Below are 24,422 nucleotides of genomic sequence, written 5' to 3' on the forward strand. Positions count from 1 at the left end.
TTCTTTGGGGAGAGGTCTCTGGCTGTCAAGTTTGGGGATACTGGGACCTCCCCTGCCCGAGCTACGAGCGTCCAAAGTCGGGCTGGAGCCCGGGATAGAAACGAAACCTAAGCGGAGCGCCGCGGCTCGCCTCGGGGCGAATTACGTCCCAAAGCGCGGGGCTAGCGGGCCCTGCAACGCGCTGGTTCTTTGGAGTGTGCGCGCGCGCGAGTGAGAGAGTGTGTGTGTGTCAGAGTTGCATGTTGACCATTAAATTGGCTTGAATTTGTTAATCATGACAAGTTTTTTCTTGTGTGTTTTGCTTGCCATTTTAGTACAATTTTTAAGTCAGAAAACCCCAAAACCCAGGAGCTTCGGGGGGCTTCCCCCCTTGTCCCCCCACCAGGGCGCTGCCCTGGACCAGCTAGGGGCCTGCGGCCCCCAGACCCCCGCCTAAAATTTTCAGATAATTTCACCAGCCCCAAATCACATCCCTGTAATCTAAAAAGACACAGTGTGCAATCACAGAATGTAGGCCTCTGATCTAGCGAACTAGCACATGCCAGCCCAGAACATTTCTAATGCCAGAAATGTTTATGTAAATAGCTAGATACAGTTGGATGAGTTGGCGGATGTGACCATATTTGGCTGTAGGCGGAGCATTCACTACTCTCACCTTGGGCGTGAAGGTGGGCGGAGCCTTGAGTCTCTTTTCACCAAGTCTGTTTATTAGCAGTCTTGCTTGAGTGGTGTGTTTTTTAATTGTTAGACTGCTGAAAAGAAGAAGCAGCAGCTCTGTTATTCTCTGACTCGACGTGAAAACACGGTTTGGGTGGCCGCTGTGTGAAAATGAGGCTTTATCGTGAAAGCGCGCTTGTTGTGTACCTCTGCTTGTGGATACCTGTTGCTCAGTCGGTAAGTTGAAAGTAAATTATAACGAAGACTGAATTGGTATTTATTTGTTTTATTGCTAGGGTTTAATGTGACGCCCTGTTTTCACACGTGGCACATAATAAAGCATGATGAAGCGCGCGAGCTCAGTTAGTGTTGTCCTGCTGGGATTCTTCTGCCTTTTGTTTTTTGTTTAGTTCATTAAAAGCGACTTAAGAATAACCTGAAAACCTGTACTAGGTTAGTGATTTCTGTATTGCGAATAGATTCATACCAAACCCTGTTTTTTTTATTATTATATTATATCCGGGAGAATATCCGGTGTTTACTCGGACAGGTAACTAAGAGCACTGAGCAGGTCGCGCGCATCAGTTCTCAGCAGGTCACGTGCTCTAAATAAATAAATAAATAAATAAATAATACTAATAATAATCATCATCATAATAAAAGCCCCACTCTCTTGAATGAAAAACCTGCATTTCTTTGTTTTACACTACCGTTCAAAAGTTTGGGGTCACTTTGAAATGTCCTTATTTTTGAAAGAAAAGCACTGTTCTTTTCAATGAAGATCACTTTAAACTAATCAGAAATCCACTCTATACATTGCTAATGTGGTAAATGACTATTCTAGCTGCAAATGTCTGGTTTTTGGTGCAATATCTCCATAGGTGTATAGAGGCCCATTTCCAGCAACTCTCACTCCAGTGTTCTAATGGTACAATGTGTTTGCTCATTGCCTCAGAAGGCTAATGGATGATTAGAAAACCCTTGTACAATCATGTTAGCACAGCTGAAAACAGTTTAGCTCTTTAGGCCAAGTTTACATTAGACCGTATCTGTCTCGTTTTCTTCGCGGATGCACTGTCCGTTTACATTAAAACGCCGGGAAATGGGAATCCGCCAGGGTCCACGTATTCAATCCAGATCGTGTCTGGTCCGGTGCTGTGTAAACATTGAGAATACGCGGATACGCTGTGCTGAGCTCTAGCTGGTGTCGTCATTGGACAACGTCACTGTGACATCCACCTTCCTGATTCGCTGGCGTTGGTCATGTGACGCAACTGCTGAAAAACGGCGCGGACTTCCGCCTTGTATCACCTTTCATTAAAGAGTATGAAAATACTGCAAATACTGATGCAAATACTGCCCATTGTGTAGTTATGATTGTCTTTAGGCTTGCCATCCTTCCACTTGCAAGTGGTAAGTGACGCGCATGCCCAACATGCACTGAGAGCACACACACAGCGGCTCAGTCCCAAATCACTGCTCGCGCGCTCTGTGAGCTGCGCAGGGCCGGAGTGCGCACCCTCCGGAGTGCACTCGCTGTTCAGGGCAGAGTGATTTGGAGCGCGGGATGCCTGCGGAGCCGAGCGTATCTGTGTATTGGCGTTGCTGTGTGCACGCTAATCGTTTTAAAAACGTTAATCTGATGATCCGCTGATACGGTCTAATGTAAACCCCACCTTAATTAGAGAAGCTATAAAACTGACCTTCCTTTGAGCAGATTGAGCCCATGTTTACATTAGACCGTATCAGCGGATCATCAGATTAACGTTTTTAAAACGATTAGTGTGCACACAGCAACACTAATACACGATTTGCGTGCACACAGCAACACCAATACACGGATACGCTCGGCTCCACAGGCATCCTGCGCTCCAAATCACTCCGCCCTGAACAGCGAGTGCCCTCTGGAGGGTGCGCACTCCGGCCCTGCGCAGTTCACACAGCACGCGAGTGAAGTGCACAAGCCACGGTTCGGGACTGAGCCGCTGTGTGTGTGATCCCAGCGCATATCACTTACTACTTGCAAGTGGAAGGATGGCAAGCCTAAAGACAATCATAACTACACAATGGGCAGTATTTGCATCAGTATTTGCAGTATTTTCATACTTTTATACTCTTTAATGAAAGGTGATACAAGGCGGAAGTCCGCGCCGTTTTTCAGCAGTCGCGTCACATGACCAACGCCAGCGAATCAGGAAGGTGGATGACACAGTGACGTTGTCCAATGAGACGCCAGCTAGAGCTCAGCACAGCATATCCGCGTATTCTGAATGTTTACACAGCACCGGAGCGGACACGATCTGGATTGAATACGTGGACGCTGGCGGATTCCTGTTTCCCGGTGTTTCCAGGCGGTTTAATGTAAACGGACAGTGCATCCGTGAAGAAAACGAGACACATACGGTCTAATGTAAACGTAGCCTTAGTTTCTGGAGCGTCACATTTGTGGGGTCGATTAAACGCTCAAAATGGCCAGAAAAATGTCTTGACTATATTTTCTATTCATTTTGCAACTTATGGTGGTAAATAAAAGTGACTTTTCATGGAAAACACAAAATTGTCTGGGTGACCCCAAACTTTTGAACGGTAGTGTACCTCTTTACACATATTCCATATGATCACTAAAGTCTGTCAATGCCATGGCCGTGATATTGAACCTCAACCTCCCAATCCTCTTTCCTGGTCACCTGTGTAAGGACCTGCCTATCAGATCTTTCATAGGCATGTTCATTCCTGTACTCAAGATCTTCATGAGAACAAGCCAAGATTCAGTATCAGAGTAAAACTCTGTGAATTTAGTTTCTACGCTCCTCCCCATGCTTTTCCTTGTGTGCTATTAAACTGCACTGCTTTCACCTTGACACATTTGCACATGACTTCTCAATCGGAATGCTGTATGTGGAAAATGTGAATGGCTTACGGGCTTTTTTTAAAAAATTGATGGTTGTTGCTTTCAGCCAAGCCTTAATTAGACTGCTCCTATTCTTACATGGCGATGTAAATGGGTTTTCACTCGGTGTCGGCTCTGCTGAGATTTTAAACAAGTCACTTCGCCATATTGTCCCTACCACGGTTGTCAGGGAATGTAATTATGCTAGGCGCTTTATGGTAAGAACTTGAATCTATTTATAGAATCGCAGCCCCTTTTTGGTTAGTTGCCTACTTTAGGTACTGCACCGAGTTCAAGAAGTGCACAGATTTGTGTCTTGTAATGTCCTGTTTAAATAGCATGAATCCAAGAATAAGACAATTCATGAATTACAGGGTTGGTACATTGACTCTAGAAAACAACTTCTGTCTCCAAGCCTCATCGGACTCCGTGTAAACCCTCTACGATCACAGCATATGAGAGACCAGTACGTTTTAGGCCGAGCTTATCTAGGGGGGGAAAAAAAAACAGGAACTGCTTTTTGCCGCTTGCTTTACATGGCCATTTCTTGAGATCTGGGATTAGTGGCTGTCTTGTGACGTACAGTAGTTGTATGGAGTGCGTTTTAATGACGAACGGGCCACCTGGTGTTATCTGCAGCAAACACTGAGAAACATAAAGACAAACTGAACACACCCAGGTGCTCCATTATCCAGGCCATTAGTTCCTCTTGTCTGTCATGTCCTCTCGACATGTTTGGTTTTCTTGGCCTCTAGGATTGTTTTTTCTTAGTTGCTGTGAAAGCAGAACCTATTTTTGAATGAGATTTTTTTTTTTTTTCATGAGGTTCTCTGGGATGAAATGAGGTGGTTTGTGAGTGAAGACTGTATACCTGTTTGCTCTCAAGGACATACTTCTACCACTGTGGCCCCTTTTTTTTCCCCTTAAAGGAACAGTCCACCGTACTTCCATAATGAAATATGCTCTTATCTGAATTGAGACGAGCTGCTCCGTACCTGTCCGAGCTTTGCGCGACCTCCCAGTCAGTCAGACGCGCTGTCACTCCTGTTAGCAACGTAGCTAGGCTCAGCATGGCCAATGGTATTTTTTGGGGCTGTAGTTAGATGCGACCAAACTCTTCCACGTTTTTCCTGTTTACATAGGTTTATATGACCAGTGATATGAAACAAGTTCAGTTACACAAATTGAAACGTAGCGATTTTCTATGCTATGGAAAGTCCGCACTATAACGACAGGTGTACTAACACCTTCTGCGTGCTTCGGCAGCGCGTTGATATCTGAGCTCCGTATCAATGCGCTGTCGAAGCGCGCAGAAGGTGTTAGTACGCCTGTCGTTATAGTGCGGACTTTCCATAGCATAGAAAATCGCTACGTTTCAATTTGTGTAACTGAACTTGTTTCATATCACTGCTCATATAAACCTATGTAAACAGGAAAAACGCGGAAGAGTTTGGTCGCATCTAACTACAGCCCCAAAAAATACCATTGGCCATGCTGAGCCTAGCTACGTTGCTAACAGGAGTGACAGCGCGTCTGACTGACTGGGAGGTCGCGCAAAGCTCGGACAGGTACGGAGCAGCTCGTCTCAATTCAGATAAGAGCATATTTCATTATGGAAGTACGGTGGACTGTTCCTTTAAACTTTTAGCCCCCACCCAAATGATGAGACAGATTGTACACACCGATGTAGTTTTTCTGTGGTTGCTGTCATAACAAAGTAATTGCTGTGACTACAGACAAGTTCACATGGCCGTGTCATGTTGCCTGACTCATTGAGTCTACGTCTGAAAGCTCTGCTGTACACACAGGAGACTGCTAATGCGTGTCTTTATTTGAAAGAACCTCTTTTGTTGGTCTATTTGTAAAGCACTAAATCTCACCTTTTTTTTTTTTAACTACAGCAATGAGATGCTCTGTATTTGTATAAGGCCTTTTTCGATGTAGTCTCCCCCTCCCCCACAAAATAAATGTAGATTGGTGTAATCTCTCTGTGATTAACATAACGACTAAAACAGACTCTCGAGCACTCTGACTGGATCACCATCACGAACCTTTTTTTTCTTCTTCACACCGTCTCTGAAGTACTTGGTTATTCAAAGTGATCACTGACTGACCTTTTTGACTCGTTATTGTTTTTCCTCTTTCAGGTAATCCTGGTGAACTAGTTCAACAGGGAACATGTGCTACTTCAGGCACTGAATCGCTTTTCGTGAGGGTGAAAGTGAAGATCCAGATTATTAAGTGTCTGGCAAAAATGTAATCGCAAATGTATGTAAAAAGGGCCGTGCAAAACGAAGACATAATAAGGAGTCTCGGGTTATGGCTTGTGATTTCAGACTTAACTTGAAACAAACCTTGAAGCTATCTTGTCCTTAGATTTGCACATAACACAAGCGTTAGCCAAGTTTGTCTATCTGTCTGTCTGTTGTACTGACGTATAAGCTAATGCACGTTAAGCTAATCATTAATCACAGGTCTGGACAAATTGTACACTTATTATTGGACAAATAAAAGCCTCATTGTGTTGCATAGTCTCGTGTCTTAGTTGCCAAGGAACCTAAGTGAATGGGGTTGAAAACTGTATTTTAATGTAGTTAATAAATAATTTTTTTAATGATCATATGGCATAATTGCACAGTCAACAAATGAGTCCTCGGTTGACTTCCCCCTTTTTTTTCTTCTTTTTTTTTTTTTTTTTTTGTTGAGTCCTTGCACTTGCATGTGAGTTACATTTTTCTGACTAGCGTCTGTACCCTCCCCAATATGTTTAACCACAAATGCACCATGCTAGTAGAAGGTTTAGGTGACCGCCAAGGTTTTATCAGTGTTTTTCACATGTCTACATGTTTATGATTCAGAAAAGATAGTCTGTCCTCTGTGCAAAATAAAACTGGTCCGATCATTAAAAAGATCATGCCTCAACCGATGGTGGTGGAGCAAGTGGTAGAACTTGAAACATGTAGCACATGATGTAATTACAGCATTAACACCAATGTTAAACATTCATATCAAGTAAAACCTTTTGCTTTGTGTAAATCTGAAAGGAGTAGGGTTTACTTTTCTTTTTCTGGTTGGTGAACGTACTTGTACAATAGGCAACTATAAATGGGGGGGGGGATATTGGCCCACACACAAAATGTTTGTTCTGCGCAGTATTTGTCCACCACGGAATCAGTGTATTTATTTTCACTTATCCACACAGGTTTTATACATCATGCCTGTGCGGTAAGGATAACATGCCTTTTGTGGTATATGCCTCTCTTCTTGGAAAATCCCAGCTCTGAATTCCAGTCATCGATATGTCTCGGCCTGTTTGTCACATGCCTGAAAGCACAAGCTATGGTTATTGGAGCATGGCTACTGAATGCAGGCCCCCCCCATGAGTATTTCTTAGTGCACCTGGTGTCACACCCAGCTTTGTGTAAGATGTTCTCATGCTCTTCTCATGCAGTTCTCCAAGCAGCCCAAGCTCGTAGTTGTATGTTTTTTCCACTTGTTTTCCATTTTCCTGGATCATCACTCAGTGCGTTTACATGCACATAGAGAAAATCGAATTTCTGCCGTAGCTCGACTGAAATCGAAGTTCTAAATGCCATGGAAACACCTTAGCTTGGCTGAAATCGAACCGAACTGGATTTCTCGTAATTGAGCTACGCGACCTAGATTATGCGATTGTAGCCGAGCTACTTAGTGCATGTATACCCTGTCGAGCTACTTACTTCAGCACTGCCCCTTCCGGGAGTGACGAGACCATAAGCGGGAAACACAACAGCCTCGGTCAGCATGACAACAGTAGTAGTAGTGAGCAGCAGAAGAGGTCAGGAGGAACAAGGAGAACGAACGAACATGGAACTGATAACTTTGTTTATACTCTTGACTAGCTCTTCTTCATGACGACAACCGGGAGTGTACCAACACGATGGGGCGTGTAGCACCACCTGTGGCTCGGGTGCACAATGTACCTCACACAATAGCTCGATTTCCTTGTGTGCATGTAGGATTTGGATTTCTCTGGCACCCCTGCTGGGACCCTTAGCTCGATTACCGACAGTAGCTCGATTTGGATGTGCATGTAAACGCACTGATGCAAGACCTGAAAACTGTCTTGAGAGATGGGAAGTTGCTGGGACAAAACGTCTATCAGTGGTGGACATGAATGCTTTTGTCATTTTAATGTGTGATCACTCACGTTGCGATGGTTGTCTGTGAAGGTTTTTTTTTTTAATGAGGCGTTTCACTTGAATCCTTTGAGCTCATCAGCATGTTAACACTGGTGGCTCCTTAAGGGAGCTTAGCCTTCTGCTAAATGTTTGTGCTTGAAGTTCATGTACCGTATGTATTCGGCTTAAGTCACTACCAATCTGGACAGCTGCTGAAAGCGTCTTGTCAGCTTTTTCAGTATAACCTCAATCCCCACATTCCACAAGTGCTAGCATGCAGGGTGGTCAGTGAAGCCCTTGAACCCTGCAGTCTGTATCTGCGATGTTTTTGCATAGAGATAAGTAGTTTTTTTTTAAATAAACGACGACTGCCAACACAAAATACACACATTTTTATTGGTGTACTGTAAAATGTCAGGGTAGCATGATAGTTTTGAATAGCTGGAAGGCTGGACTGTTTTTTGAGAGCATTGTTACTCTGTATTTACTGGATGTGTGCTTTCACTAAGGCTGCTTTTACATGGGCAGCTCAAACAAGTTGCACCCATTTTCCTTTGTGTTTACATTCTCGCGCTCTATCGGTGGCAAACCGGCAGTTAGATCGGTCAACACAAGTGTGCATGTGCAAATCGGTGATCAGAAGCTTGTTTTTAACTTGCTTTATTGTCCTCTCACTGCTCGTATCCGTTTAAACTCAGTGATTTGGCAGTAAATTGACTCATTGTGGTCCAATTTTTCCAAATCCAGCTGGGTATCTGCGTCTCCCTATAACTTGAGGATAACTAACTACTACTTTAGTTATCACTGCAGTTTGGTTTTGGAATCGCTCGACTCCATTGTTTTAAAGGTGGAGAAGTTTGACAAGGAAAAGCACTTGAAGAACTGACCATTGAATTTGCCACGAAGCGGTTTTGTCCAGATGATAAATGACCTGGATGAATGCTATTGCGCATGTGTAAGCCCTCTTGTTGCAGATTCTGTTTAGACGGTAAGCTGGAACAAGTTGCACCACCTCGTAAACTGGAGCAAGTTATGCACACTGTCATTTGTTCCGGAACACATTGTGTTTAGTCAGGCAGTTTTGCCGGGACAGTTTGTTCTGGTGCAAGTGCCTGTGTAATAGCAGCTTAAATGATGCTGGTGTCTTTTTAATAAATATATATTAAAAAAGTGGCACCTTGCCCATATTAAATAAGCTTGATTGTGGTTGTCTAGTGGTGTTAACATGTATGACGGTAATAGGTTTGTATTAAATCATGCAACTTTTTTTTTTTTTCCCCCACACACCCATTTTTAATTAATTGTCCTGGATTACCATACTTGATGGATGTTCCATTTTCTCCCAAGTAAATAGTTTGGGGATGTGCATACAGTCAGTAATAGAGGCCAGCTTGTGAGGACTGTGATATTCAAACACAAATTGGTCAGGATTTCCTTTTGACGCCTGGCCTGAGAATGGCCTGTGTTTATATAGGTCCTGTCATGACCACAGAGTGGGGATTAAAGCTATGCTGAGCATACCAAGTGCTGAAAGATAACGTCTCCCCCGTCAGATGTGTTGGCTGAAATCTTCCAGACGCTGTTGGAGTCATGTTAGGGTTCTGTCTTTTGACACATCACCATCCTGGGCTCTTTGATAGGTGGCAAACAAGCCATAATGTTTTAGTTAAAATATAACTTCCACCTCTCATTTCAGCACCCATTTTGAAAATGTATTGAAAAATATTTGCGTATAGACCAGATGTGTGATGTGGAATCATTTTTCCATTGTCTGCCCAGAAGGAGTCAGTGACCTTGAGTATATAAGGGGGGAAATTGGAGAAATTGCCCATTATCTTCTGGAATGCCAGCATGTGTGCAATTCTTCAGTCTGCATCTCATTCACATGCATTCTTATATTTTGATATTTATTATTATAGCATGGGTTGAAATTCAGGAAAACTGATTGTGGTCCTCTAATGACTTTGCTGATCTCAGGAAATCAGCACCTTGGGTGAAAAGCATCTACCCCAAATAAGGCTACATCCACACGACAACGGCAATGAGATGTTATTAAAAAAATATCGCGTCCACATGGGCAACGGATCAGTAAAATATCAGGTACATATGGCAACGCGGCGGCACGGTGGTGTAGTGGTTAGCACTGTCGCCTCACAGCAAGAAGGTCCTGGGTTCGAGCCCCGGGGCCGGCGAGGGCCTTTCTGTGCGGAGTTTGCATGTTCTCCCCGTGTCCGCGTGGGTTTCCTCCGGGTGCTCCGGTTTCCCCCACAGTCCAAAGACATGCAGGTTAGGTTAACTGGTGACTCTAAATTGACCGTAGGTGTGAATGTGAGTGTGAATGGTTGTCTGTGTCTATGTGTCAGCCCTGTGATGACCTGGCGACTTGTCCAGGGTGTACCCCGCCTTTCGCCCGTAGTCAGCTGGGATAGGCTCCAGCTTGCCTGCGACCCTGTAGAAGGATAAAGCGGCTAGAGATAATGAGATGAGATATGGCAACGCAACGCTTGCTGAAAACGATGCAATACACATGCCACACCTCTAGGGGCGCTGTAAGACGGTCCCATCGGAGACACCAGAACAATAGAAGAAGTAGACGCATGCGCATAAACCCCTTCTTCTACCCGGTGTGAAGCACTGTCAGGAACAAACGCACAACAAGAAGATGGCTGCGACTACGCAAGGAAATCGTGCCTTGTGTGTGTACAAATTAGTTTTATTAGTGTGCATAGTTTTATATAACTTAATTTTCTTATTGTGTGTGAACATTTTGAAAAGCAGTCTTATCCAATAAAAAATTCAAGAAATGGTTCAGTTACTTGTTTATTTAAAAGAAAAGCTGTATACAAAAGTGAATGCAATGCAGTGGTTCATACAAAACAGCGAGAGTGCTGCTTGTTCTAGTCATGTGGTTGTGACGTCATCGTAAACATCCGTTCTACTCATCCAGACGACTTCGCAACAGCGCCGTTGCCAGATTTTTCCACTCTGGAACCCGTTCTCAAAAGATTTCGTTTTGGGGCACCCAAAACGCCGGTGCCGTGTGGACGCCAGGCCGAAACGATAAACAATTTTATCAGATTCACCTGAATCCGTTGCTGTGTGGACAGGGCCTAATACTTAACCCAGGGCTGAGAAGACTTGTACAGGTCGGATGTCACGTGTATGAGTGTTCAGTGCAGGGGACTCTGCTGGCTCTGGGGTTTTATACATGTCAGCTTCCTAGCATCTCTATGCTCCCCCAATAAACAAGCAACTTGGTGTAGTCATTTACCCTAATTCAATAAATCAGTGCCTGAATTGCTCTTCAGAGTGGAGTGTGAAAATTATGCATGGCAATACTTTGCATACAAGAAGCTATTAAAGTCTGATGAATCGCACTGTTTGATTTGAATATAAATGGCATCGAAGTGCTCTTCTCTCATTATAGTGAGAAAAGCTGTTTGTGTCAAGACACACTTCTGCTTTCCGAATTTTACACCTTGCTATAAAAATGCTTACACCAAATGGCCAAAAGAAAAACTGTTAAGGATTAAATCTCTACTAGAGACCTAGGATAAGTGTAGGTGTAATGAAGAACCTGGGGACTACTAGATCACCCCCCAGTGTTGACTATCTTAATTGTAAAGCTGTTGGGGCTCATCTCATTATCTCTAGCTGCTTTATCCTGTTCTACAGGGTCACAGGCAAGCTGGAGCCTATCCCAGCTGACTACGGGCGAAAGGCAGGGTACACCCTGGACAAGTCGCCAGGTCATCACAGGGCTGACACATAGACACAGACAACCAGTCACACTCACATTCACACCTACGGTCAATTTAGAGTCACCAGTTAACCTAACCTGCATGTCTTTGGACTGTGGGGGAAACTGGAGCACCCGGAGGAAACCCACGGGGAGAACATGCAAACTCCGCACAGAAAGGCCCTTGCCGGCCCCGGGGCTCGAACCCAGGACCTTCTTGCTGTGAGGCGACAGCGCTAACCACTACACCACCGTGCCGCCAGCTGTTGGGGCTGAATATCAAAATGTACTTTGGTGTAGCTAAACCTGAATGCCAAATGGTAGCAGGAGGCTAGAATGTTGATTAGCTTTATTACTTCATGGAAGATTTAGGTGTGGGGTTTTTGTGTGTTTTTAAATCCATTTGGATCAGCCAAAGCACCTGAAGTTGTCTGCATTTTTGTAATGTGACGCTGCCACACTGGCCTCTATTGTGATTGGCCACTGGGCTGAAACTTGTGTAAAGTGATACAGGCCTGTGGCTTGACTTACTTTAAGAGTGGCTCACCTGAGTAATGTGAAATGATTGAACTCAAGCAAAATCTAAATGAGCCCTCGGTCTTGGAGCAGTGGTTTCTGTGAAGCATGGCCAGGAGTCGGTTATTTATTTATTTTTAAACGGTGGTGAAAATAATTTCTTATGGACTTTAGTCTGCTTAATTAGTCACTTTGCATGTAAATGCTCTTAGTTGGAGCAAGTTTGTTCTGTCAGTGTAAAATCTTAGGAACCTGTACAGCTCCACTGAATAACCAGAATAGTATTGTAAACCTAAAATATTTTCCTTTTTATTAATAGTTCACAAAATGACTATTCCATCCCTGTGTCTGAAATAACTCGCTATATAGTGAGGTTGCCATTTTGTAGTGCTGTCCGAATGTGTAGTGAGAATCATTACACCCTATATAGTGCACTCAGTTATCCCACAATGCACCATGAAAAGTTGTGTACAACCGATGGATCTCGCCAAGCAATATATACCATCATGCATTGCGGTCACGCTGAAAAGTGTGTTGGGGTGAATGGACGGAGGAAGAAACATTATAAACAGACATTCAAGTACAATTAAATAATAAGAATAGAAGATAAGCTAAAATAGTATGACAGATAAAATACAAAAATAAGTTACAGTGCAGAGCGAGGAATTAATCAAAAGCCTCAAGTTTGATTTAATAAAAGGCAGCAGCAAAGCAAGCATTCAGCCTTGATTTAAAAGAACTAAGATGCAGCAGACACCAAGTACTTTTTGTATTTATTAATGTGGGAAATATGTTCAGTATAATGTGTTTTTATCACAAAAATGCATGTATTTTGAAAACCCACCAGGCAACTGATCTGGTACGTTTTAACTGCGCGACAGTAATTATGTAAATAACGGTTTGGCAGAGTAGTGTCTGAAAGTGTGTTGTCCCCCCCCCCCCCCCCTTTCACTTAAAGCCTAGGTCACAACCGGATGTACGGTTTTTTTGGCCGTGCAATTTTTGGCGTTTCCCAAATCGCTGCTTTTTTTTTTTTTTTGGTTCGTGGAGAAAGACGCACGTTGGCCGTAAGTTTGTCTTGCAACCTGAAAAAAACGTAAGCACCCGTAGAGTTTGTTTGATATGACAAAGAACCTCTGTGGCCAGTCTACGGCTCGAAAATCAGCACGTCACGCACGCCCTCTGTGCGTTTCACGCGTGCCCTCCGTGCGTCTCTTGCGTTTTTTGCACGTAGACCGGCCGTAGGAGCACGTACGGCCGGTTGTGACCGAGGCATTACCAATGAGCTCCCTTGTATAGTCCTCTATATAGACCCCTTTCACTGACGTCACCCGAAACCGGAAGTAAACAGACCCTGCACCATTTTGGAAGACCAACAAACTCGTGATTAGGGGGAAATAACGGCAGCGGTATGTGAACCCACGGGAATAAAGTGGAGTGGCAAACGACTTAAACAAATCTGAGCTGTTTTATTTATGATTTATTGGCCCAACAGTAGACTTGAAAGAAACCTGTGTGAGACTTGGCAAAAAACTGTGGATATAATGGATAAGTCTGTGCATGATCTGCGGACACTTTGAGGTAAGCAAACACAAGAAATTCAGATTTAAGACATGCTAAATTGGCCTCAAGTTGATAACTGTATGAGGAGCAAGCCTCCCAGACTTCTACAATATTATAATAATAATAATAATTTAGGATGGTTTGGGGCTTGCTCTCCCTCCTATTATATAAATAAAACATAGTTGTTGTGTAGGCATATATCATAAATACATATGTATAATTTGGATAAATTAACCTAAATTATGGATACCTTAATAGTAACAAGTATTAATTTTTCAACTGAAGAGATATTAAAAGATAAATATCAACAAAATTACCTTGGCCATAACTATGTGTAGGTTATTCTTAACAGCTGTAATATCACGAACCAAGCCACTAACAACATAATTGTAAGCCTGTAGCCCTTTGTAGGCTTTCAAGTCATCAGCAGTGTAGGCACTGGGTGTAAACAACAAATAGTTTACAATGTCTGGGTAGCAAACGGATGGCAGAATTGGTGTCTGGTCCTCCTTATGTATCTGACACAGAGAAATGATATAAATTGTGCTGCCTACCAGATTACAGTCGTCTGTTTTATTGTATCAGTACTAGTATCACTTACTATACTCATCAGTCATGGATTAGTCTGGTACAACATGACCAGCTTGCTTTTTTCCATTTGACTGTCGCAAGTTTTTTTCAGGCTGGTACAGTCAAAAATTGAAAAATTTTGGCCTACTAAACTAGTCATCGATTCTACTAGTGTGTTAATTGGAGTCGACATGAAAACGTTAGGTAAAAACTTTAAACCAGTACAATCTCCTTCAAAGTTTCACCAAATGGTTTTATTTATGCAATTTAAAGCTCATAATACTGTGTAACTTTGGTCGAGTAAAAACACGGAGCAAAAACATGGCTGAATCCTGAATGACTCCTATTTGTTTAAATAGGGGACTACATAGGCGGCAGAATGTAGTTTCTTTTTCCCTGCCATGGAAGCGCACTTGTATACCGAGGAGGAAAGCAATTTGCATTACAGCCGTGAGGCGGCTCGGCTCGGTTTTCCCTTTCGGGCGCTCTCGTTTTCTGTTAGAATTTGGTAAAGAAAAAAAAATGTATATTATTTACCAGCTTACCGGGTCCATTAACATAAATCTGACAGCTGACAAGGTCGGGATATAAACGAACTTTTGCGTTAAACTGTGTGCTTGGATTCACAATTTTTTCTGAGTCTTATCATATGGGTCAAACCCATCAATCACAGCCAGTTTCTCCACATACCGTGCCCTTTCTGCAGCTGGTAATGTACTCACAACCCGAATTATCAGCCATCGTGTCAATTTACTCTCGCTCGTACTTTTGTTTTATATTGTGAGTGCATGTACTTGGTCTTCCAGTATGGCGCCTAACAAAATCTCGTGGCGCGGTGACATCATGCGGTAGCCCTCTATAGAATTCCCTAGATAGGGAGTAGTGAGTGAGTGATTTTGGACACAGCTCATGTGTTGAGGGGGTCCTTGGGGAAATTTATTATTTTTTTTTTTTTGCAGCTAAAGGGGTGCCTGACTGCAAAAAGTTTAAGCACCTGTGTTGGAGGTTCACTTTCAATACACAACCTAATATATTAATTGATGTGTATTACTTGGTTGCTAAAACTCCTCTCGGTAAAAGAACTCTACAACTTTTCAGGTCTAGACTTTGTCCCTCACAAGGATGCCTTAATGTAGAGCCCTACATTTTAAGGAAGCTTAAATTCATCCGTCCAAAGAACACTCTTTTTATATTAAGGCTGTTCATGTATTTGGTTTCAGTGGCAGACTGTGCTTTTTATAAGCTGCTTGTTTAATAGTGAAGGGTTTTCTTTTTCGTGTATGAATCACCATCTGTACCCACCCTTTTTTTTCTTTTGTACTCTTTTTTTTTTTTTTTTAACTGCACAGAACAATTTAATTGAAATGTCAGCTGCCTTATGCAATACTTCTCATTTATGATGGTGTCTTCTGAACGTTGCCCAAAATCCCCCCCCCCCCTTCCTTTTTTTAAATTCAGTTGAAGCTGCTGAACAGGAAAACAGTCAGTGGGATTGTTTCCTGTTATCTGACTGCAGATCCTAACCAAAAGCTGTTTCTCATTCCCGTTTACTTCAGTTCAAGAAAATCATGAGCAGTTGACCTAGAGGCTTAACAGCTTTATTTAATGTAGGCATAAGTTCAGCCACGCCATATCCTTCACAGGGAAGAACAAATTTATGTGGTATTAATACTGAATGGAACAATTGCTGGCAGACCACTTTAGCTAAACAGGCTCCATGGAGTCTATGGCTCATATTCAGTAATAGTGTCTGAGGGGTCAAAGGGTAATGAAAGTCATATAAAGCTACAGGGCTAGAAGATGGCATGGACGGCACAAGCATGGGCTTTAGGGCTTCATTTTGGGAGCCCTTTTGATCCGAATACCTTGAGAAAATGTACTGCATGTGCTGGTTAAAGATAATCTCTTATTGATCATGTATGAACCTGTTTGGATGAAATTAACTGAAGCGGAACAAAATGAACAAACAATTTGGCACGGTGGTGTAGTGGTTAGCACAGTCGCCTCACAGCAAGAAGGTTCCGGGTTCAAACCCAGCGGTCGGCGAGGGCCTTTCTGTGTGGAGTTCGCCTGTTCTCCCCGTGTCTGTGTGGGTTTCCTCTGGGTGCTACGGTTTCCCCCACAATCCAAAGGCCTGCAGTGAGGTTAACGTGGGGCGGCCTTGGGCTGAGGTGCCCTTGAGCAAGGTACCTGACCCTTGACTGCTCCCCGGGCGCTCTGGTGTGGCTGCCCACTGCTGTGTGTGTCCACTGCTTCAAATGGGTTAAATGCAGAGGATGAATTTCACTGTGCTTGAAGTGTGCATGTGACAAAGGTTTCTTCTTTCTTCTATTATTGTATGCAGTTATACACCTATATGGTGAAATATATGTGGACACCTTAAGGCCAATTTATGCTGACAACCCAGTCCTCGCAGATAGCGTCGCAGACAGTGTCTGCGTAGCCCCCCACCTTCGCAGACGCTCTGCGCGCACCTCCCAAAAATTGTGACCACCGCAGAAGCCTCGCAGACAGCGTCGCAGACAAGAGGGCTCTGATTGGTCCACTCTACATCTGCTGTACACGCACTTCCGCTTCCCTATTTTCCCGGTTTGGTTTGTTTTCACGACCGCCATTTTTAAAAACACGAGCGAAGATGGAGCAGCACGAAGAGCGGTTGATCGAGGAAGTACGTACATCTATACGACTCCAGTTCTAGTCATTATAAGTAACCGGAGGATAAACACTCCACTAACCACACCCACCGACTACTCCTAGCGATTTCGCGACTTCGCGCCCCCTTGCGTTGTGGCAGTGAATAACATCGCGCACGCCTATTACTCCCCGCTCAACGATAAATTACAACTGTCTGCGAAAAGCTATCCGCGAAAGCCTTGTCGCAAGAGCATGCAGAGGCCTTTACAGTCTCACCCATATGTGGGTTCCCCCCCCCCCCCCCAAACTTCTGCCACAAAGTTGAAAGCACATAATTGTCTACAATGTGTTTGTATGCTGTAGCATTTAAGAATTCCCCTTTACTAGAACTAAGGAGCCCAAATGTATTCCAGCATCACAATGTCCCTGTGCACAAAGTGAGGTCCATAAAGGCATGGTTTGCCAATACTGATGTGGACAAACTCGAGTGTCCTGCACAGAGCCCTGACCTCAACCCCACTGAATACCTTTGAGATGAACTGGAACGCAGGCTGCATCCCAGGCCTCCCCACCCAACATCAGTGCCTGACTTCACTGTTGCTCTTGGGGCTGAAGAGACAAATCCCTATAGACCCTTTTCAGTCACGTGACCTTCGTAAACGCGACCGCCATTTTGGACATGTAGTGGACTTCGGCTCGAATCAGTTTGAATGCGAGGAAGGCGACAAACGAAAAACATAAAAGAAAAAGGAGTGAGATGCAGAAAACGCCTTCACTATCCAGCGACGTAGGGCATTTACAGGGCGAGCAGAGGGAGAGGTATTTGCAAAAATTGAGGTTAGCAGGCTTGGAGAACGACGTTTACCTGCTTCCACCAGGATTGTTCACTGACGTACGGAAGTACACGAAGCCCTCGTCTTTACCCGACTTCGGCCCACGTGATCTGTATACCTATGTCGTTAAAAACCCATCGCCATACACATACACACCAACCTCGGACGTTGGCTCCGGCAGCTATTTATACTGGATCCGGTGTAAATAGCTGCCGGATCATAATTACAGTAAACTAGTAAATACAGTAAAGGAAAAACTTGAGACTGAAAGGTTTTAACAGTCATCCAAATGACTGAACGTAAACATTGCTACAGTAACATACCAGCTACTTGTTGACATTAGCTAGTCAACAATAGCTACTACAGAAGAACAAAGAGGTTACAATGGGTTATTTTAGCCCATTTGGTTACACACTTGCCGCCACAGAATGTTAACAGCAATGTAATGCCTTTTCTGGCTAATTTTATTCGTCTTACCTCCAACAAAGTGGTCACTACACAAGCGTTGGTATGCCGAGGGCTGCCAATCTGTTAATGGCCGCTATCCATCTTCTCCGTCGGGATCCGATAAAATGATAACCCTTGCCTTGTTTGTTGATGGTTACTACATCCAGGTGCACAACAATATAGTGGCATGATGGAAGTCTTGCTGAAAGTAAAAACTTTCTTTGCTGCCGTTCCTCAATGTTGGCTGTGGTAAACTACTGGTAGTACACGTCCAAAATGGCGGCCGCGTTTGTCGTGACGTCACGTGAAAAGGGTCCATAGCTATGCTCCAAAATTTAGTAGAAAGCCTTCCCAGGAGAGTGGAGGCTTTTATAACAGCAAGTTGGGGACTAAACCTGGAACGGGCTGTTCAGTACATACAGTATGGGCATGATTGGTTAGGTGTTCACATACTTTTGGCTGTGTCTTTTTTATTTTATTTTTATATTTAAAAAAAAAAAATCTCGCCATTGTCTGGTAGTAAGAGGAGATGAAGTGCTGTGGTTGTAATGATAAAACTGTGAAGAAACTAAGCTAACTATGTCTTTATTTCTTTCATCAGTATGGAGCTCTTGCACCAGAAGATCAAGATGGATCAGGAGATGATGAGGAATTCTCTGGGTCAGGTTCAGGGTCAGGAGATGGTAATGGTAGATCTGTTTCTCATTAAGGTTTTAATGACTTTAAAGAAAGGATCTAGACTGTGACTTTGTGCACCTAAACATGTGTTAACTTTATGAGAACTTAAAGGAGATACGCAGAGCCTTTTATTTTTAAATAAATTTGAGTGGATAGTGTCTCCATCCTTGACTATTGTATGCTGCATAAATGGGAATAAAAAAATTATTTTTGAGAGTTAAAATGCTCCTCTGAGCCAGCCAGCCCTGAGTGCATGACATCACAGCAGGAACCGGTTTTAAGGCCGAAGCCTTTTACAGCTATAGACCAAAGTCATATAAATAATTTATGGTGGAAGTAAGAAATGGCGTTACCGACGTGGTCAACTAAGACTGATTTGACTTCATTGATTGTGGGTTGACTCTCATTAAAACAGGATAGGTGTTATACAACATACATGTACACGCATGCATTTTCACTGATAAAACGTAAAAGGCTAATTAAATAATCAGATGAACTGAGACAATCACATTCTGAAGCAAATTAAATAATCTTATACCGGTAACTTAAACATACAATACATGTATTAATCTAAATGCAGGTAAACAACGTGTTTTGGATTTAAAAAAAAAAAAAAAGTCCGCGCTTACCCGTCCGTGTTCTCGCTTCTTGTGGCCGATTGTTTTGAAACAATCTGACTTTATTTGTTCAGTTCTCCATTCATTCGCTTCTTCCATGTAAGGGTGAGATGGCAGCAATATCCAGTTTAGAAATAAGATGGCTGGTCCACTCTCTCTCCATACTGTGTATTCCACCATTTACTGTTAGGCTCAGGCAATTACTAAAACCCGGGACGGAACGGGACGTCACCGGTTTTAGCAACAACCGCGGGGAGGTCACTGCCCGAGCGATATGTTCTATCCCGTACATCCCTCAGCTCACTCCAGGAGGACTAGTGCAACTGAACTCGCTTTCCTTTTCTTGTAGTTTTCTTTAATTGTTGGGACTGCACCCTCTTTCAATACAGGCTTATAGCCAACGCTCTTCAACAGATCAGAGGTCTCATATGAGTCTTCAGTAAAATGTGCAGAGCGGAGGAGAGACCACTTCGTAGGCACCCGATGTGCCCGTGAACTTCTTGCAAAATGCGTCCAAATCTTTGCAGTTTGAGCATTCTTGGGCCATGAATGCAACGAAAATCCACCTTCTGTCGTGTTGCTGCACCAGTCAGCAACACCTCTACATGGCATGGCGATTAAATAAATTAGCTCAAAATGGAGGCTCGGAGTTGCAGTCAGCTCTGTGTTTTAGTATAGCGGAAATGGTGATGAGACCGATAGACTTCCTGCTGTGACATTATGGACGTCAAGGTCATTCACTCAGACCGCTACCTATATAAATCATTTTAATCGCAAAAATTACTATTAGATTCAGTAACACTTAAAACTACTCCTGTGCCATTCTTGAGGTCTCAAGGCATTTATAAACGAAAGTGAGGCCATGGCTCTGCGTATATGCTTTTAAGGTGTAGTTTAGCTTCATACATTAGGTTTCCATAAGAGAGGAAATTATACAATTAAATGGTTGTGGCAGGGGGATTACATCTTGTATTTAAAAATGTGATCCCTCTGTATTATGGATTTGTTAGCTGTAGGTCTAATATTTAATTCTGTATTTTAATTTTGAGGTAACTGGTTCTTTGAAACTGAAGTAACAACCCAAGCAAGTCCCACCGAAACAAAGATGGTCTGGTTTACAGATGCCCCCACTAACCTTCAGGAACATCCAGCTACCCAGTTTGTTAACCCTGACACGGAGTCTGAAACATCTGGCCACATCACTGAAGCTCCTTTGTCCTACACTACCCAAATCACTGAGACTGTACCATCTCTAGTCATCAAATCTGTTGGCTCAGAGGAAGATCAGAAAGGTGAGGCCACAACAACTGGCGACGTGGCACAGCCAGAGACCACTGTACCTCCAGAAACCACTGTACCTCCAGATGAGGAACTGCCAGTGGTGCCTGTGCATGAGGAAGAATACACAACCATAGCCCATGATGAGAGGGTCACAGAATCATCGGTCATAGACCAAGAGGAAGCTGAAGCTACAGTTCTTGTTAAAACAGTGACTGTACCTTCTGAAGCCTCTGATATGGAGACCACAACGCTGCTTCTGAGTACATCAGTAGCTAGTAATTTAGCTGATGCTGAAGCCTCGGGTGGTGATGTTGAATCCACTACTATTGTTAAAGCCATTGAAGAGGATTCTATTGAACCAAATATCATTTCAGTGGTGGATAAACCCAACTTTGTGGAAAAGCCCAAAGTAAGAGTATTATTATTATTATTATTATTATTATTTATTGTTGTCTTGACACTTGTAGAAGGCAAGACTGATTTGTTAGCCTCCACACCAGTTAATGTTCATACTACACATAGCATTCCCGTTAAGGGGGGGGGGATCCAAAATCTATTTCACACCATTATTTTTCTTTGGCAGACTATGGACGTTGGGAACGACGACAACCTGGATTTAGCAGACCAATCTGGGTCTCGGACTGGTTTAGTTTCTAACAGCAATAGCTTGCTGGAAAGGAAAGAGGTCCTGGCAGGTATGCATTGTATTAAACCCTTATTGTTCCAATATCATGTTTTGGTATTTGGATCCAGTGGAACATGCTGCCTTTTTAGCTTTTAGAAACCTTAATTTATAATGCATGAATCAGTTCGTTTGCTCATTCAACATTTATTCCATACTTCCATCTGGTGTCATATTATAAAATTCTCTTTACCTTTTAAGAGGATGAGGTAATTTGAATGGACTAATCATTTCCTGGTTGTCTTCACAGGTGTCATTGCAGGTGGCGTGGTGGGCTTGGCATTTGCGGTCATGCTTGTTGCCCTCATGGTCTACCGCATGAAGAAGAAGGATGAGGGTAGTTATTCACTAGATGAGCACAAACACCCCAATGGAGGCTACCAGAAACCACAGAAGCAGGAAGAGTTCTTGGCATAAAGACTCTTAACCATACTGTATCTGTATTCTATGCTTGACTGCCACTGAAAACTTCCCAACTCACCAGATTCTACATGCTTGGTGACTTCCCCCACCATGGGATTTGCAAGACTTTGGATGTGTGCCTGAAGTAATTGATTTTTTTTTTTTTTAATATTCAGGAAAGGTTTGCTTGTGTTTTTGTGGTGTGGTTTTTTTTTTTTTTTTTTTTTTCCTTCTTCCCCCTCCTCCTTTATTATGGATTCTCACACTGTGGATTAAGACTGTGTGTCCTCACGAGCCTTAGTTATGAATGAGGGACTGGGGATCTGGGTTTTTTTTCCCCGTGCGTGCATGTAGGTTCTGCCTCCAGCAAATCTGAACTGGTTTCTCATTTCCATCGTGCCTTATTTCCTGTTCCACCAAACTGAAACGCATACTGCGTGCAGTAGCAAAAGAGCTTGCCTCCTCCAACTGTTTGTTGCCTTGGTAACAGAGAGTTGCCATAGGGACAGAAAACATGGATTGCACTTATGACACGCAAACATTACAGTCCTGAATTACGATCACGGTTTGCTTGGAACCGATTGTGTTCCTGCTTGGCCTGGGCTCGCTTACTTTCATTTGTTGAAATTATTTTTTTTATCACTCATGCGTGAAAGGAAAGCTGCTTTGCTTAACGCAATGGGATTTCCTTGTTTTGTACTTGGTCTGAATATGGTGTGTCGGAACAAGCAATGCAGAATTGGTATTGGGAAATTGTATGAATAATTGCTCACCAGACATGACCCATGACTGCCCTCTTACACAATATTGCTGTATTCCCTAGAAAGTGAAATGAGGTTTTTTTTGATATTTTGTAGTCCCTGAATTCTCAAACTGTGTGAAAGGTTTTGAAAATGACAAGTGCAGCGGGTGGGGGTTTTTGGTTACGCCAGCTGTTTGTACATACGCTAGTGGACCAAATCTACAGTTTAAAAACTTTTACTGAGGTAGAAGATGGCTAATGTATATTACCAGGTCATTTGAGACCTATTTGTAAAAGTGTACATGTTTCTGTTTTTAGTTATCACTTGTATTAAAGAACTGTTTGGCTGCAATGAGCTTGTGGAAACCATGTTTGCCCCAATTCTGCCTAAACAAAATGTTGTGAAAATGTTCTAATGGATCCCTAAAAAAGACCAAGTTGAGTGTGTTTAATTTTCTTACTGATGTCATTAAATAAGAATTTTTATTAAAGCTATTCTTTTGTGTAAATGATGATGATGATGATGATGATGATGATCTGACATTCCATGGCTGCTTATAATGGCCGAGCAGAGTAACGACGTATTGCTACTAGTGTCCTAGTCTCTGGGTATTACTGAACCTGCACGTGCCATGTGATGTTTTCAACGGTTTCTTTGAGTTGATGTTGGTATTTTTACAAATGGACAAATGTTTTGACTCTTTGGGTACCAAAGTTAATCCAGGCTTCGGGTTCACTCAACTATTTGTCCATAATAGAATTTTTGAAAGAGGAACTGGCTAAAGCGTGTGTGGAATTACACTCGCAGCAGAGTAAACGGTTTGTACCGATACAGAATGGCTGACTGCACCTCAGAGGGAGCTGCCTTTGTTTTTTTGTTTTTGTTGCTGTGCAAAAGAAAATTAGACCTTATGTCATAGCTTGTACAAATCTCTCTATTTATTATGCACAGTTGTTTTCTATGTTTAATAAAAGGGAGTCCATTTTCAGCATTGTGTAACTGGAGTTTGTTCTGTGCAGTTGAATGAGTTGTCTAAGCCATGTTTAGTGAAGAGGCTTGGAACGCTTTGTATTAAACCTTTCTTTCCTTAACGGATACTCGGCTTTTTACTGTTTTTAGATGAGCGGATATTTAAAAATAATAAAAATCCTCACCTTTTACAGAATGTTTTTATGACCTATTAAACAAGACATGCACTTGTTTTGTAAGTGATGTAAGGCAAGTTGGTCATTATCACAAAATAAACCCAGCTGCAAAGCAGAGGGGTCTTGAATCATTATGAAGGTGTTCATTTCATGATTACTGGCTCACTGTGTACATTTATCCCATTTATTACATGGCTACTTACAAAAGAAGCCAATTTGACAAAATATTGAGTTTAAATTGATTTTAAAAAATGTTTCCACTCATGGTTCATAGCAGGAGTCTATTCTTCATAGCAATGGTCTGTTAATATAGAATGCCAAAACTGACCAATCAGGATCAAGTATTCTATAAAGCCGTGTAATAATTAAATAATATTGGCTGGCTTTTTTTCGTGGCCTATCAGATATTTCATTCAGCTAGGATGATATTGAACGCGTCAAAGACGAGTAGCTGAATGGAATATATCTGATAGACCATGAAAAAAAGCCTATTATGCATGCACATTCGATGGAACGGTTACAGATTTTACAAAAAGTTAAGAACAAGGCGGTAATTTACCAATATTGAATGCTGATTCTGATCAAATGTAATTCAATGTTCTGTCAATCCAATGTACAAAATCAAAGTTCTAACAATAAAAATGGTACAAGTCTAAAAAGCCTGAACAACAACCCAACTTGTATACAAGCTACAGACAGTTCAAGTTCAGTTACTTTTGGTCATAGTTAATTGTTACACTGCAGTTGTTCAAAACAAAAAGGCTTTGTTGAGTCAAGTCCACGAGTGACGTCCTCTTGTAAAAGTCTCGGTCACTTTTTCTCACCTCCAAGTAGAACTTTGGCAATATTTCTGATATTGCTCTTT

The 24,422-nt window shown here is 42.6% G+C and overlaps 1 protein-coding gene across 2 annotated transcripts; it reads left to right on the forward strand.

Annotated features, from left to right (window-relative positions):
- Nucleotides 1–681: 681 nt before the first annotated feature.
- LOC132894606 (syndecan-1-like) lies at nt 682–23,400 on the forward strand. Of its 2 annotated transcripts, none has more exons than XM_060934669.1 (5): nt 682–894; nt 18,611–18,698; nt 20,354–20,994; nt 21,169–21,280; nt 21,518–23,400. In XM_060934669.1, exons 1-5 carry the CDS (start codon nt 829–831, stop codon nt 21,682–21,684), a joined length of 1,074 nt encoding a protein of 357 aa, XP_060790652.1. In that variant the 5' UTR covers nt 682–828; the 3' UTR covers nt 21,685–23,400. The 2 variants fall into 2 exon arrangements, with proteins under 2 accessions (XP_060790652.1, XP_060790653.1); XM_060934670.1 differs by having other exon boundaries at nt 683–894; nt 18,611–18,692.
- Nucleotides 23,401–24,422: the final 1,022 nt, after the last annotated feature.

The sequence above is a fragment of the Neoarius graeffei genome, chromosome 11, assembly GCF_027579695.1.
Source record: "Neoarius graeffei isolate fNeoGra1 chromosome 11, fNeoGra1.pri, whole genome shotgun sequence".
In the NCBI taxonomy this organism is placed as follows: Eukaryota; Metazoa; Chordata; class Actinopteri; order Siluriformes; family Ariidae; genus Neoarius; species Neoarius graeffei.

Bases quoted from the DNA above. Each gene is read 5' to 3' on its own strand.
- LOC132894606 (XM_060934669.1), top strand. From the start codon at position 829: ATGAGGCTTTATCGTGAAAGCGCGCTTGTTGTGTACCTCTGCTTGTGG. The intron at 18,699-20,353 runs GTAGATCTGTTT...TTTAATTTTGAG, and splicing joins AGGGTCAGGAGATGGTAATG to GTAACTGGTTCTTTGAAACT. The intron at 20,995-21,168 runs GTAAGAGTATTA...TTTCTTTGGCAG, and splicing joins ACTTTGTGGAAAAGCCCAAA to ACTATGGACGTTGGGAACGA.